This window comes from Lepidochelys kempii, chromosome 3 (assembly GCF_965140285.1).
Source record: "Lepidochelys kempii isolate rLepKem1 chromosome 3, rLepKem1.hap1, whole genome shotgun sequence".
Taxonomy (NCBI): Eukaryota; Metazoa; Chordata; order Testudines; family Cheloniidae; genus Lepidochelys; species Lepidochelys kempii.
Genome location: NC_136382.1, coordinates 159,955,643 through 159,971,749, shown reverse-complemented (window position 1 = coordinate 159,971,749; position 16,107 = coordinate 159,955,643). Strand labels below are relative to the sequence as shown.

The 16,107-nt window shown below is 41.6% G+C and overlaps 1 protein-coding gene across 1 annotated transcript in view; it reads left to right on the top strand.

The window, feature by feature from the left end:
• DNAH14 (dynein axonemal heavy chain 14) overlaps positions 1-16,107 on the top strand; it is a 454,606-nt gene that overhangs the window by 60,868 nt on the left and 377,631 nt on the right. The window contains 2 exon segments of the mRNA XM_078851974.1: positions 329-460; positions 14,940-15,196. Of these exon segments, the coding sequence (XP_078708100.1) occupies positions 329-460; positions 14,940-15,196 (389 nt within the window).

The following is a 16,107-nucleotide window of genomic DNA, read 5'->3' as shown; positions in this document are numbered from 1 at the left end:
CACTGGTTCTGCATGACCTGCATTCATATTAAACTCATTTTTCCTCATCTTCCTGCACTGAATTTTAATTCATTGTTCTCACTTTCCAGGCTTTATGTAGCTCCTCCCCTGCCTATATTGCACTTTTCTGTCATCTCAAACTGTTCTTCCACTTGGGGGCCTACACTCTGACAGTTGTCCTTCCTCTTGTGTTCACTTTGCATTTTGGGGCCTAGTGTCTGTATGCTGCTTCTGTGCAGGAGGATGGGTTGGGATGACACATGAGCTGATGTCTAAATGCTAGGTTTTCTTTCACTACTCGTGGTATTTTTTCCATTTATTCATTTAGGTGGACAGGTCTCGCACATATTCTTTGGATGAGTTTTGTGAGGAGCAATATCAACAGAATAAAGAAGCACTTCATCAACTACAGGCTTTCAGGGAGAAAGTAATTCAAGCCATTCAAAGTACTTTTTTAAGGGTAATTATTTAAGATTCTTTGCTATTTTTATTTTTATGGTTTTATCCTGCATGTTTGTTCCTCTTCAGGTTCTATTAAAAAACTATTAGGTGTTTGCAGTATGAGAAGAGAAGGTACCTGTACATGCAAACTACAAAAACATTTATTGTATTTTAGTTTTCCATATAATAAGATTTTCCTTTTTGTTCTTTACTCTACTTAATAGAAATACTATATTGTATATAATTTTCTTTTAAGAGCCATGTAGTTTCCGTGAGGTCTACAGTTTAATGATTTTGAAATTCAATCAAATATTTATTTAATATAATACAATGCTTTGAAGTCTACTTCAAGAAGTGGAAACTGACTGTACATGGTAAATAATTGTACACTAGGTTCTGTCAAATGGATTAAATAAACTGAAAAAAGAGAGAGTTTTTCTTTTCTAATTTCTTTCAGTTATAATGCTCTTGGGTGTTACTTGTTACAATAGCACATTAAGAATTTTCAGACAGAAGTATGATTTTTTTTAATTGAAGGTGTCAGTATACATATTGTAAAATGGCATCTGGGTGATGCAATTTTTCTAAGACTACATACAGAGGTTTTAACTCCTGTGTATACAATCCTACTGAAGACTGCATAAGCACCTTCTGCTCTGGGGCAAAATAAACTTGCCTATTAATGGTTCTGGTCTTGCAGCCCTTGCTTAGATTAGTAGTCCTGTTCATTTGAATAAGACTATGTAGGAGGGTAAGGGTTGCATGATTGTGCTCTTTGTTAGGGCCATAGAAACCTTTCCACTCAAATGTATAGATCTTTAAATTGTGTGGTCTGTTTGAATGAGTCTCTTCAGCCCTGTGCACCTTTGCCTGATATGTATGTGTACAAATGGAGGATTTTCACTTAGATCATGGTTCTTGTGCACCTGAATGGTGGTATCATCTTGCTCATGCACTATTTTGGAGGCTTATGTGCAGTCTTTTTTTCCTGCCTGTAAGGTGTAGGACATGAAAATATTTATTGAAAATATGTTAACAGTTATCATTCTCACTGTGCACTTAATTGTGCCTGAAGCAACCGAGGGTATGCTTACATTACAAGAGCTGCAGCGCACTGTAGTTATGCAGCTGTGGCACTGTAGTTATGCAGCTGTAACACTGTAGTGTAGACATGTGCTATGGTTTGTCACAAACAGGACATGAGTGCTCTGGTCTTGTGGGTAGGACCAGGCATCGTGCCTAGTGGTCAGAGCGGGAGTAGAGCCTGGTGGTTGGAGCGGGGAGCCAAGCTAGGGGTCGGTGTCAGGGATCAGAGCTGTAGGCAGGAATCAAGAGTCAAGCCAAGGATCAGAGGCAGAGTAAAGTGTCAAGCCATGAATCAGAGCTGGAATCCAAAGCAGGGAATGAGATTAGGATAGCAATGGGCCAGGTACTGCTTGGTTGCACAGACAGCTTCCTGGAACTCCCTCCATGCTTAAATAGTACACCTGGACCAATCTGGGGATGTGTGTGCTCTAACTGGGTCTTCAGTGGGTGGCACATCCTATGGCATTTAGTTCTGCCCCACCCTGAGTTTATAGAGCATGTATTGTGGCTCTGCCGTGGCTACAGAGTTGCGGCATGTAAGCATTGCTCACCTGGACCCCACTCCTCTAGTCCTCCAGATCCTTACACAGTGGTAGAGGGTTTTTTCACATCACTATATTGAATCCCTCCCAACCCCAAAGAGGCAGTAACTAAGAATTCTTCTGTCAACCTAGTGATGTCGACATCAGCACTTAGGCTGGCTTAACTGTCTCTCTCTGGGGTGTGAATTTTAGGTGTAGATCAGGCTTAAGAGTGCCATCAATCTTTGTCTTCCAAACCTTTGGCTTCCTCTCAGAACTAAAGACAGTGAGGCCAGGTCTATGCTAAAAAGTTTAGGTTGACCCAGCTACATTGCTCAGGGATATGAAAAATCCACTACCCCGTAGAAAGTAGTTAAGCCAACCTAATGCCCAATGTAGACAATGTTAGGTTGCAGGGAGAATCCTTCTGTTGTTCTATCTGCTACCTCTTGGGGAGGTGGATTAACAACAGCAATGGGAGAACCCCTCCTGTTGCTATGATTGTCCACACTGAAGTGCTACAGCAGCACAGCTACAGTGTTTCTAGTGAAGACATAGCCTGAGAGTCAGTAAGCCCATCACAACAGATCGGACATCTTCTCTGGGGAGGATTAACTAAGTGTAAGTTAAAATATACAATTCCTAGGAAAGGAGAGTGTGAGGATCGACAGGTTTTGAACTCGGATCCATAGAGTGTCAGGCATAAGAATGGCCACAATGGGTCAGACCAATGGTCCAAATAGCCCAGTAACCTGTCTTCTGACAATGACCAATGACCCCTAGTTCTTGTGTTACGCGAAGGAGTAAATAACTTACCCTTATTCACTTTCTCCATACCAGTCAAGACCTTTATAGACCTCTATCATATCCCCCCTTAGTCGTCTCTTTTCCAAGATGAAAAGTCTGTCTTTTTAATCTCTCCTCGTATGGAAGCTGTTCTATACCACTAATAATGTACTTGCCCTTCTCTATATCATTTCCAATTCCAGTATATCTTTTTTGAGATGGAGTGTCCAGATCTGCACACAGTATTGAAGATGTGGGCGTACCATGGGTTTATATAGAGGCATTATGATATTTTTCTGTCTTATCTATCCCTTTCCTAATGGTTCCTAACATCCTGTTATCTTTGACTACTGCAGCACATTGAGCAGATGTTTTCAGAGAACTGTCCACAGTGACTCCAAGATCTCTTTCTTGAGTGGTAACAGCTAATTCAGAGCCTATCGTTTTATATGTATAGTTGGGATTATGTTTTCCAGTGTGCATTACCTCGCATTTATCAAAATTGAATTTCATCTGCCATTTTATTGCCCACTCACCTAGTTTTGAGAGATCCCTCTGTAAGTCTTTGCAGTCTACTTTGGACTTAAGTATCTTGAGTAGTTTTGTATCATCTACATATTTTGCCGGCTTACTGTTTACTCCTTTTTCCAGATCATTTTTGAACTTGTTGAACTGTACTGGTCACGGTATGGACAGTTGGAGAACACCGCTATTTATGTCTGTCCATTCTGAAAACTTGCCATTTATTCCTACCTTTTGTTTTCTATCTTTTAACCAGTTACTGATCTATGAGAGGACCTTCCCTCTTATCCCATGACTACATATTTTGCTTAAGAGCATTTGGTGAGGGACCTTGCCAAAGTGTTTCTGAAAGTCTAAGTACACTAAATCTACTGGATCATCCTTGTCCATGTATTTGTTGTCCCTCTCAAAGAATTCTAATAGATTGGTGAAGTGTGATTTTCCTTTACAAAAACCATGTTGACTCTTCCCTGTGTTCATCTATGTGTCTGATAATTCTGTTCTTTTCTGTAGTTTCAACCAATTTTCCTGGTACTGAAGTTAGGCTTACTGCTGTGTAATTGCCAGGATCGCCCCTGGAGCCTTTATGAAAAATTGGTGTCACATTAGCTATCCTCCAGTCATCTGATAGAGAAGCTGATTTAAATGATAGGTTACAGACCACAGTTAGTATTTCTGCAATTTCCTATTGAGGTCCTTCAGAAGTCTTGGATGAATACCATCCTGGTCCTGGTGACTTACTACTGTTAATTTATCAATTTGTTCCAAAACTACTTCCACTGACGTCTCAGTGTGGGACAGTTTCTCAGATTTGTCACCTTAAAAGAATGGCTCAAGTGTGGGAAGCTTTGCTCTTTTTTTTTCCTCTTCAGATTCTTTTTGGCCTGCTTAATTATACTTTCACACTTCACTTACCAGAGTTTATGCTCCTTTCTATTTTCCTCACTAGGATTTAACTTCCAATTTTTAAATGATGCCTTTTTGCCTCTGACTGCTTCTTTTGCTTTGTTGTTTAACCACATTGGCACTTTTTTGGTCGTCTTACTATGTTTTTTAATTTGGGGTATACATTTAAAGTGAGCCTCTATTATGGTATCTGTATAAAGCTTCTGTGCAGCTTGCAGGTATTTCACTTTTGGGACTGTACCTTTTAATTTCTTTTTAACTAGCTTCCTCATTTTTGTGTAGTTTCCCTTTCTAAAATTAAATGATGCTGTGGTGGGCTTCTTTGGTGTTAAATTTAATTATGGTCACTATTACCAAGTGGTTCCTCTATATTCACCTCTTGGACCAGATCCTGTGCTCCACTAAATCAAGAATTGCCTCTCTTTTGGGTTGCAGGACTAGGTGCTCCAAGAAACAGTCATTTATGGTATCAAGACATTTTATCTCTGCATCCCATCCTGAGGTGACATGTACCCAGTCAATATGGGGATAATTGAAATCCCCCATTATTTTTGAGTTGGCAGCCTTCTCATCATGGCCGCCATCCAGTGGCTTGCTCGTAAGTAGTGGTATGAGTGGCTAATGGAATCCTGGCACCACCAGAGGCACTGTCAACGGTGTCCTGATTAGAGGAGTGCCCAGCCCCATCAGTTGGTCCAGCTGCTGTAGTTAAGCCATAAGGAGGTACAGGAAGTTGTCTGTGCAACTGGGTGAATTCCTGGTTGGTGGCTACATTGGCCCCGGCGTTCTCACCTGACTCTCTAGCCCTGCTTTCCTGACTTGTCCCTGGTTCTTGCCTTGTTCTTGATTCCCTGCCCCCTGTTTCTGACTCCAGCTCCATCCCTTGGGTTGACTGTCTGACTCTGACCCTTGGCTCAACTCCTCACTCTGACCCAGCTCAATACTCTGATCTTTGGCTAGACGCTGATTCCTGCTTCAACCACTAGGGATGACTACTCAAGTTCCGGTCATGACCGAAAGCTCCAATGCGCATAACAAAATTTTCAAACTAAGTTAAGCACTTAGAAAGCTTTAATGAGTTGCATGTGGATAGAATTCCCATCCCACTGTCTGGCTACAAGGAATTAAGAGGCAGAGATAAGTGTAGAAAATATAAACTTTAACTAGCTATAAATAACTTGCCCTGAGACCCAGAAAACTGAAGGTCAAATGGAGCACACTGCCAGTGTTCTCAAGAAATGTGCATGACTTAGACTTCACCCCAAACCATACACTTGTATGCATTGTGAATCAGAGATATATCATTCTATGCGAATAATTGGTCTTGTTCCTCCAATTTAATGTCTCATATCCCATGAAAGGTCTTGAAAAATGTGAAGTGAAAAGTTCTGTATATTATCAAAGAAGGTATGGACTATGTTCACTAGATTTAGAGGAATTATAAGGGATTTTGTGTGCTTTCTCTGATAATGATAGTTTCATCAGAGAAGTGACAGGAATGGTATAACACAAGAAGGAAAAGGGAATGTTGAAATGTATAAGCATCTAACTAGGATATAACTTCTTGGAATATTAAGAGAAATCACTTGGAAGGGATACCAAAATTAACAGGGTAAATACTAAAATGCAATCCATGAAATTAATTAGACCCTCCAACTAAAAAGAGCATCAAAATTTTTTTTATGCATTGGTGCCTTCACTGGATACTGATGGAAGCAGCAGAAAAACTAAGATCTGAAAGCTGAGAACCATTTGGAATCAGAAGGAATCAGAGAGGTCCCCTCCAACTAGTCCTTAAATCAGTGTATATAAAACTGAGGTCACTGTGCATGACACCCCATGGATGGCCTCTCCCATTGTCCAGGGTCACAGGACCCAGAAGAGATATTGAAGAATTTTGCTAAAATCTTATGTGGGAAAGACTTGCCCCCATCTTCAGGGGCAAGGTCTAAGAAGAGTTGTTGAACTCCAGATAAGCTGCAGAATCCAGAAGCATCAGATGTATGGACCAGCCATGTGTAAAAGACTTCCTTATTTCCAGATTAGCAGGGCAGGAAGTGGTGAGATTTCATTTCAAAGATTGTATTTCTCCTGTTTTTTAATATAAATAACTGGAGGTTATTTTGAATTTTAACTACCTAATGTTATATGTGTGCCCTCCTTTATAAATCCAAACAAATTAGCCTAAGAGAAATTTAAAACAATAACTTTAAGCAATTGCTTTTGATATTGCAAACTTTCCCTTCCACACCAAACCATTCAAATAGCAGGGATCATATTCTTAAAAGCGCCTTTAGTAAAAGGGTATCCTTATTTCTTGGGGAAACACTAGAAGTGTGAAAAACATTTTAGAAATACTGATGAAATGATGATTAATGATCATATATAAAAATAAGAAGACATCTTGGCGATTTGTATTGTTCTTCTTCAGGTGTTGTCACTATGATTGTTTCACTCTAGGTGCACTTGTGCCACCTGTACCTTTGATCAGAGATTTCTCATAGCACAGTCTGCTTGGTCTACACATGTGTTACTCAGTCCTGTGCTCCGTGCTGTTGTTATATAGCACTCTGTGGGTGGACTGCCTTCAGTTCCTTCTTTACCACCTCAGCCTGAGACTGAGTCTTTGCAGTTGTTTACGTTGAGTTTTATTTCAGATGTGTCCCCTTAACTCTTTTACTTGTTAGCTTATTATAGTTGTTCTTAGTAGTAGTTTTAGCTTGTAGTAGTTTAAAAAAAACTTTCAATTTTTTTAATATAGTTTTCTTCTAATATCTTTTATATAGTTTCTCTCCTCCCAGGAGTTTTACTTTACTGGGAGGGCATGCCCAGTTCTCTTGGTTTCAAGAACTGCCTGTCATTCCAGGAGGCAACCCTGGTGACTGATGGACAATCCTCATACAGCTGTTGCCTCAGGGAATCTCATATTTCCCAAAAGTGCAACTTCTGTCTGGCATTAAAATCTAGAGCCAGAAAAAACAGGGAGATAATGGAGAACTCACTGCACTCAATCACTGACCCTGGCCAGGGGACCCCCCTCTCTGCCCCCCGTTTGCTGGTCTCCTAGTAAATCCACTGTCACTGTCTGTCTCTGAACTACACTCCATGAGGGCATCTAAGAGGAAGACCCAGGCTTCCTCCCAATGACCATCCCTTGAGTTCTCCAGGTAGGGGATCTGCCTCAAAGAAATACGGTCTCTAATGACTCCAGCTACTTCAGTATCCACTGCTCTCAGACCTGGTACCCATGAGGCTGCTGGTTCCTCAGGTACCAAGGGCACTGTCAAACCTAAAGACTATGAAGACCAAGGCTCCGAGAGGCCATCGACACCATCAATGGAGTGAGGCAACAAGAAGAGCGCTACCTCTTCTCATTTGGAACCGAAGAAGCCTTCTCAAGGTCTTTCTATACTCCCCTTAGAGTGGTCAAGATTCACAATACCGGCAACTCCCTCAGCCACTGTCACTTCAGCGCAGGCCATGGACAAGGTACTGCAGGAGTTTTGTTTTCCCTGAGACCTTGCTGTGTTCGAGATGCCCAACTCTTCATTTCTAGGCTCTGATATACTCCCAGTACCGAGGACTTCCAGGTTGCTGGACGTTGTGCCCAGTTCTGACTGTTTCACCTCATGGTTTTGTCCGGTGATCCACTACTATGGAATGATTTGGAAGAGACGGATTCTGATGAAGATTTTTGCCTCAGTCTCCCAAATATATGTGCAAGGCTCTCCTCTGCATTTGTGTAGAGGCTCTTTTCCAAAGTTCTTTGAGGAGATTGGTATCACTTGTGAGAAATGGCCACAACCACCATCTAGCTGGTATGAACCCCAGGGATGCCTCCACCCATGCCATATGCACCACCTCCTTGGCCATGCTGGAACCCTCGAGTGTCCGATCGCCAGCAGTTTGCTAGGGCTTTGAGCACCATCAGTCGGATAAATAACCTTCATCACCCTCCCTGAGGTTCCAGTTTTCTAGAGAGAAAGAAATCTTTGAGGAATGGGAAGCTAAGGCTGATGAAGACATCTCTCCACTGGCCAATATCTCTTCTTCATTCCTGGGTGAGGCAGTTATGCCACCTCCTCCATCCCTGGTTGAAATTTCAAGCAGTTTCAAGACCTTGTCAAGAGAATTGTGGATTATTTGTAAATGCCTTATGAAGAGGTTAAAGAATCATATCATAAGCTGCTTGACATCCTTCATACAGCTTCATCTGCCCGCACTGCCTTGCCTGTTAACTTTTGCAGGTTCTAGAGGGGCCTCATTATCTGGCACATCCCAGTCACAATTCCACCTACATGCAAGAGAGTTGCTAAAAAATATTATCAGTCTGTCCTGTATAAGGAGAATTTTTATTTTCTCATCCCTCTCCTTACTCTTGGTGGTCGACATGGTTAATGGCTGTGGAAGGAAGCACCACGCTAAATCCAGGCCCTATCATAAGCACCTTTACTTGTTTGGTAGAAACTCATATTTGTCAGCTACTATACAGTTCAGATTTGCCTACTACCAGGCTTTAATGCCAAAGTATAATCATGCAAATTATACTAAGCTGAATTTGTTTACTGAGCATCTACTAGCAAAACAAAGAGAACAGTTCCAGGGAATTTATTGCAGAAGGCCAGCTGCGTGCTAAAATATCTCTGCAGACCTCCCATAATGCTGCTAATACTGCCACCAATTTGATTTCTACAGTGGTAGTTATGAAGAGGGCCTCCTGGCTCCAGCTCTCAGGATTTTCAAAGGAGATGCAAAATACAGTCAAAGACTTTCCTTTTGATGATATCAAACTGTTTGCTGACAACATGGACAAATCTCTGCATTAAAGGACTCGAGAGCTACTTAATATGTTCTCTTGGGATCTATGTACCTGCCCTCAAGAGAAAGTTTAGTAAGCCCCAGATAGCACAGATATCCTGTCCTGTCCTACTCTCAAGCTTCCAGAGATCATACAAACCTCAACACAAGGGACAGAGGTACCATAGAAGAAAACCACTCACTTCTAAATCTTCAACCTCACAGTCTTCCACCTTCACTCACAAATTTTGATGGGGGTGGTCGAGGTTCTGAGTTACCATCCCCATTCTTGCCAACTGCATCTATTCACCTACCTTCCTTTCTTTGGCGACTGCCTTTACCACTCTGGTGGGCTTGGGAGTCAGTCACTATAGAAAAGTGGGTTTTGAAGATTTCTGCACAGGGTACTCCATCCACATTATTTCTCTGCCACCTGCCAATCCCCCTTCCCCATCTCTCTATAGGGACCACTCTCATGAGAATCTGCTACAGCAGGAAATGGACTCTTTCCTATTCTTATAAGAACAACTATACTGAGTCAGACCAATGGTCCATCCAGCCCAGTATCCTGTCTTCCGATGGTGGCCAATGCCAGGTGCTGCAGAGAGAATGAATAGAACAGGTAATCATTGAGTGATCCATCCCTTGTTATCCACTCCCACCTTCTGCAAACAAAGGCTAAGGACATTTCAGAGCATGATTTTGTATCCCTGTCCATCCTGGCTAATAGCCATTGATGGATCTATCAATGGTGGACTCTTGGGTGCTATAGAACCGGTTCTCATGCAGCACAGAGGAAAGGGATTATATTCCTATTTCCTGGTTCCAATAAAGAACAATGGTTGGAGACCCATCCTAGATCTAAGGCAACTCAGCATGTTCGTGAAGGCACAAAAATTCAGTATGGTGACACTTGTAGCAATAATTTCATCACTGGACCAAGGGGACTGGTTCTCAGCCCTTGACCTTCAGGGTGCATATTTCAATATAGTGATCCACCCATCTCTCAAAAAGATTCCTACATTTTACTATTGGTCAGGACCATTTTCAGTACAGGGCGCTCCCTTTCAACCTACCATTTACCTCAAAGGTCTTTTTCAAAGGTGTTTTCAGTAATAGTGGCACACCTCTGCAGAAAAAGACATCTGGTGTTCCCTTACCTAGATGAGTGGCTTCTGAAAGGTTGTTCCTTAATTGTAACTTCACAGGCAACTTGTGAAGCAATAGACCTGCTCCTCAAATTGGGCCTACAGTTGAACTTTCAAAAATTCCCCTTGACTTGTGTGTGAAAGTTAGATTCATTGTAGCTTATATCATTTCAATAGAGGCAAGAGCCTACTTCCCAGTGCACAGATTCGTGGTTGTATCCAACATAGTCAACACAATCCAGATTAGCCCTCAAACCCCGGTTAAAGATTGTCTTCAGCTGTTGGGGCATATGGCAGTTGGTAGTTTTATTATAGACAGTATAAGACTGGGAATGTGTTGCCTTCAGGGGTGGCTCAGGACTGTTTTATTCACCAAACAGACACAGTCTAACTACACTACTTTCCATACCTATCTTTGTGGGTGGAAATATCTTCACAATGTTTGTGCAGGAGTCCCTTTCACCCACACTCCCCCAATGATTGTCATAATGATGGATGTGTCCCTATTGGGGTGGGGAGCTCATCTAAACACCCACATAGCTCAGGTCAGGTGGGTGCCTCAAGAAACCACTCTATGCATCAACCTCCTGTTACTTAGGGTGGTCAGATATGATTATCTCCAGTTTCTCCCACTAATCAGGGGCAAACACATAAAGGTCATGATGGATAACATGTCATGCATGTTCTATACCAGCCAGCAAGGAGGGACAAGATCTCCCTACCTCTGCGCCAAGGCTGTCTAGCTTTGCAATTGGTGCATACGTAATCAAATTGTCATCACAGCAGCTTACCTCCCAGGAGTTCAAAATGGGACCACAAACTAATTCAGTGTGCATGGTCTCTCTCAAGACCATGAGTAAGAGATGGATTCCATCATTCTTCACCACATATTCTGGCAATGGGGCACTCCTCAAATAGACCTGTTCACAATGATGATAAACAAGAAATGTGCCCAGTTCTGCTGCAGAGGCGGGCTGAGTCACTGATTCTTGGGGGATACCTTTCACTTTCAGTGGTTGTCAGGTCTACTGTATGTGTACTCCTGACTCCTCTGATATCCAAATTTCTACATGAAATAAAAATGACAAAGCCAGAGTTATTCTAATAGTTCCGACCTGGCCCAAATGAACATGGTTTCCTTACTTGATACAGCTGGCCATTTACTCACTGATCACTCTCCAGGCCTCTCCCAGGAATGAGGGAAGGTCCTTCACCCCAGTCTCGGAGTTCTTCGCCTCAAAGCATAGCTGGTCAATGGTTCAAAGGATTAGAAATGACTTATTCAGAGAGAGTAAATTTTCTGAACTTTCAGCTGCAGAAAAGTCTATGCACTACACTTACTTACAAAAATGGGCAAGGTTTGATTGCAGGTGTGACCTCAAACACATTCTGTTAACAACGTTATCTCTGTCAGATATATATTGGACTACATCCTAGAACTAAAAAACTTGGGGCTGTTGCTGATCTCTGTTAGAGTCCACCTGGTAACTATCATGGCATTCCATTCTCCAATAGAAGGTTATTCCGTATTCGACCACCCAGCGACAGAGAGGTTCCTGAAGGGGCTTGAAATCTTTTTCCACCGGTCAAACATCCTACTCTGGTTTGGGACCTCAGTCCGGTTCTTAAATGCCTTATGAGATCACCGTGTGAACTGATGGCTGCCTGCTCACCCCTCCATTTATCAATGAAAACAGTGTTTCTGGTAGCCATTACATCAGCTCGACGAGCTGGGGAAATAGGAGCCCTTATAGTATATCCCCCTTTCACAATATTTTTCAAGGACAAGGTCACATTACGACCAGATGCCAGGTTTTTACCAGAAATATCTTCCGAGTTCCGCATTAACTAACCCATTCACCTCCTGATCTTCCATCCTACACCTCACCTAGACAAAGAAGAGGCACTGTTACACACAGTTGATATCAGGAACCCTAACCTTCTATCCTGACAGAACTAAACCTTTCAGAAAGGCTCCCGAATTATTTGTCTCGTTCACAGACGGCTCAAAAGGGTCTGCAATCTCTGAACAAAGACTTTCCAAGTGGGTATCCAACTGCATTAGATGTTGCTGCCAATCTTGAAGCACCCTTGGACATGCAAAACTCACTCTACAAGGTCCATTTCCACCTTTACAGCCATTCTCAAAAATGTTTTCATTAAAATGTATAGGGCTTCGACTTTGACCTCTGCACATACATTGCGGACCACTATGTAATAAGTCATGACTCTGCTTTTGATGCAGCATTCAGCTTGGCTGTGCTTTCCTTGATCAGAGAATCATAGAATATCAGGGTTGGAAGGGACCTCAGGAGGTCATCTAGTCCAACCCCCTGCTCAAAGCAGGACCAATCCCCAACTAAATCATCCCAGCCAGGGCTTTGTCAAGCCTGAACTTAAAAACCTCTAAGGAAGGAGATTCCACCATCTCCGTAGGTAACGCATTCCAGTGTTTCACCACTCTCCCAGTGAAAAAGCTTTTTCCTAATATCCAACCTAAACCTCCCCCACTGCAACTTGAGACCATTACTCCTCATTCTGTCATCTGCTACCACTGAGAACAGTCTAGATCCATCCTCTTTGGAACCCCCTTTCAGGTAGTTGAAAGCAGCTATCAAATCCCCCCTCATTCTTCTCTTCAGCAGACTAAACAATCGCAGTTCCCTCAGCCTCTCCTCATAAGTCATGTGTTCCAGTCCCCTAATCATTTTTGTTGCCCTCCGTTGGACTCTTTCCAATTTTTCCACATTCTTCTTGTAGTGTGGGGTCCAAAACTGGACACAGTACTCCAGATGGGGCCTCACCAATGTTGAATAGAGGGGAACAATCACGTCCCTCGATCTGCTGGCAATGCCCCTACTTATACATCCCAAAATGCCACATATCCTTTTCTGCAGAACTGCTGCTGAGTCATTCAGTCCTTAGTCTGTAGCGGTACATGGGATTCTTCCATCCTAAGTGCAGGACTCTGCACTTGTCCTTGTTGAACCTCATCAGATTTCTTTTGATATTGGACTCAACTCCGAAGCTCCCTCCTCCTTAAGGGGAACTGCTCAGTAACCACCTAGAGTGGCACATCCCTAGGGACGCTATTTGAAAAAGACGACGTGGTTACTCTCACTGTGCAGAAACTGCGGTACAATCAAGATATGTATCCCTATGGTGATCCACTACCCTCTCTCCTTCCCATCTGCTTCAGAGTTCTTTGCTTCCTGATAGAGAGGAAACTGAAGGTGGTTTGCCTGCCAATACTATATAACAGCATGGAGCATGAGGCTGAGTAACGTGCATGCATGAGTCGAATAGACGCTACTATTATAAATCTCCGATCAAAGGCGAAGGGGTGCAAGCATATCTAGAATGGAGCACCTGTCCGGGCACATATCTTGAAGAACCACAGTTGCTGTACCGGTTGAGTGACCATTTCTTCCTTGGTATAGCTGCTGATCCTCAACCCTCATCTACAATGTTTGCTTTCAAGACTGTATTTTTACGTTCAGTACATGCCTAGAATATTGGTTGTCTCTTCAATTGATTTGGGAAATGTTGATTTTATACTAATGTGTTTCTGCGTGAATTAATAAATTGTTGATTGGTTAAGAGTAATCAAGTGTCCTGATTAAAAAAAAAAAGGTTCAAGATGAAAATTGATTTGAAAAGAACCTAGCATTAAATTAATAAGCTAATGCTTCCTGGACTCAATAAAAAGGGGTTATCCTAATTAGATTCTGTTCTGATGATGGCTATAACACTTATCACATTGACAAATCTAGCTTGTTGGATACTAGATATAAAACATAGTTGGCACGATGGCAAATTCATAAAATTGACCCCCTTTCATGCCTGTATGCCCTCCTTAAAGAATCAGTGTTTAATTCAGCTAAACTGCTGGTAGATATGTCCATATTATATATATATATATATAATGAATGAATGTTTGTTCACACCACATGGAAGAATCCTGTATGAAAGCCTTATCTTGTCCAAACCAATGCCACTGGACTCTATGAGCCAGCCAAATGCAGCTTCAGTCCCCTAGAGGTATCATATGTGCTGTGTAGTAATATCTATATCTGTACTGAGACTACCGGCAACAGGACCCCCAGTCTCCTCTCCCATATATTGACCAGTCATGGCCTGCCTCCCAGAATTATTTCACAGGCTGATTATGTCCCAACGGACACCAAAAATCACCTCTGCTCTTTCCTAAATTGCACTTCAGTTCTGTGATCCAACAAATACTTCTGCCAAACCCTGTTTTGGTGACTGAGAACACCTTGGATAGTGTGCATGCAGCATGTTTGTGCAAATGCATTGACATTGAGGAATTAATTTTAAAAGTTAGTGTATGTGTGTATAAACATATATTATAGTAAAAGCTTAAATTAAAGTATGGTAGGCATTAGGCTTTGAGGACACTCTGGATAGGGCCTTAGTTTATTTTAGTGTTTATTACTAATGTATATTTTTGGTTATTTTGTAATATTTATCTTTATTTATACTCTACTAACATATTAAAAAGATAAAGAATTATTTCTTTCAGAAGTATTGTCTTATTTAGCATAGAAAAATTGAATTTCCATGGTGTGTCTGTCTCTATGGAACTTAAAAGCATTTCTGAACAATACAGAAAAGTCTGTAATAAAAGGTTGACTGTTACAAAATGTGCTGAATGTGATGTATAAGGGAGTTAAAGCATACCTGTCTAAATTTATTTTTACTAACACTGTAGGTGGCAGAAATGAAGGGAGCTCAAAAGCTTTTTCAGTCTGTGCCAACTGACAGCAAAGAAAATCCAAAATATGTTGAGATAAGTGAATGGCGTCAGATGATGAAACGCTTTTCAAGGTTTCTTCAGCTAGTTGACAAGATCTTCCAAGAACTGCTCCGTAAACTGGTGCACAATGCTCTCCAGCTGCTGTTGGAGTTATTTAAGGATTCCAGCAATGTGACCAATCCAGATGAAAAGAAGAATGAAAACCTTATAAGGTTATTTGTGGTGCTCTAGGTTGGGAGCACTGGTTTAAAACATTTTAATTTCATTATATTATTTTCTTAAAGTAATCTGATTCTTTTTTATTTTGCTCTGCTTTTAAATTGTTTGTGGACCATCAGTTTCTTCTACATTGTTTTCAAGCCCTCTACACACATGATTTCCTTATTGTAAATACTTAGAGATGTGAGATTTGACTCTTAATGGAGACATCAGTACAGTAAGCGGCAGATCCGTGGCTCTTAGACCCAAGGCTGGGGAGGGGCTCAAGGGCAACATTAATGTGCTTTCTTCACTGCTCCAGGTGAAAGGATTGTAGGCTTCCAGATTTTGGGTGTGGGCAGTGTGCCTCTCTTGGATCTAAAGCTCCGTACTTTACTGGTCCGTGGGTTCTTTCCACATTTAGGGCTCAGATCTATAGATCCATTCTTATGTTCTCATCCAAAGTCCACTGAAGTTAATAGGAGTCTTTCCATTGACTTCAGTGGGCCTTGGATTGTACCCTTAGTCTGCAGTATAAAATTGGATTTGTGTAACTTGGCTACAGTAGCATGCATTTGTGATGGAAATACATGACCTGTTGTTTTAGACTAATACTTCCTTATTTGGTTAGTGAACTTTCTTTATTTGTAATTGAGGCTGGGGAAGTTACACATAATGAATGAGTAGATCCATGAGTAAGGAAACTATGGCATTTACTTGACATTAGTTCAAATGTAACCTACATTTGATGTGAGTATTCATAGTTTGTAGTTTTTCCTCATTGAAGTGCTCTCCTCTTTGAAGTATTTCAAATGTTTCTTTTAAGTGAATTTTAGTGCCGTGAAAGAGTGCAGAATTAATGTTCTGGCATCTGAATTTTTTTCTTTATCCACAAAACAGATGTAACACAGCTAGCAAGTATCCA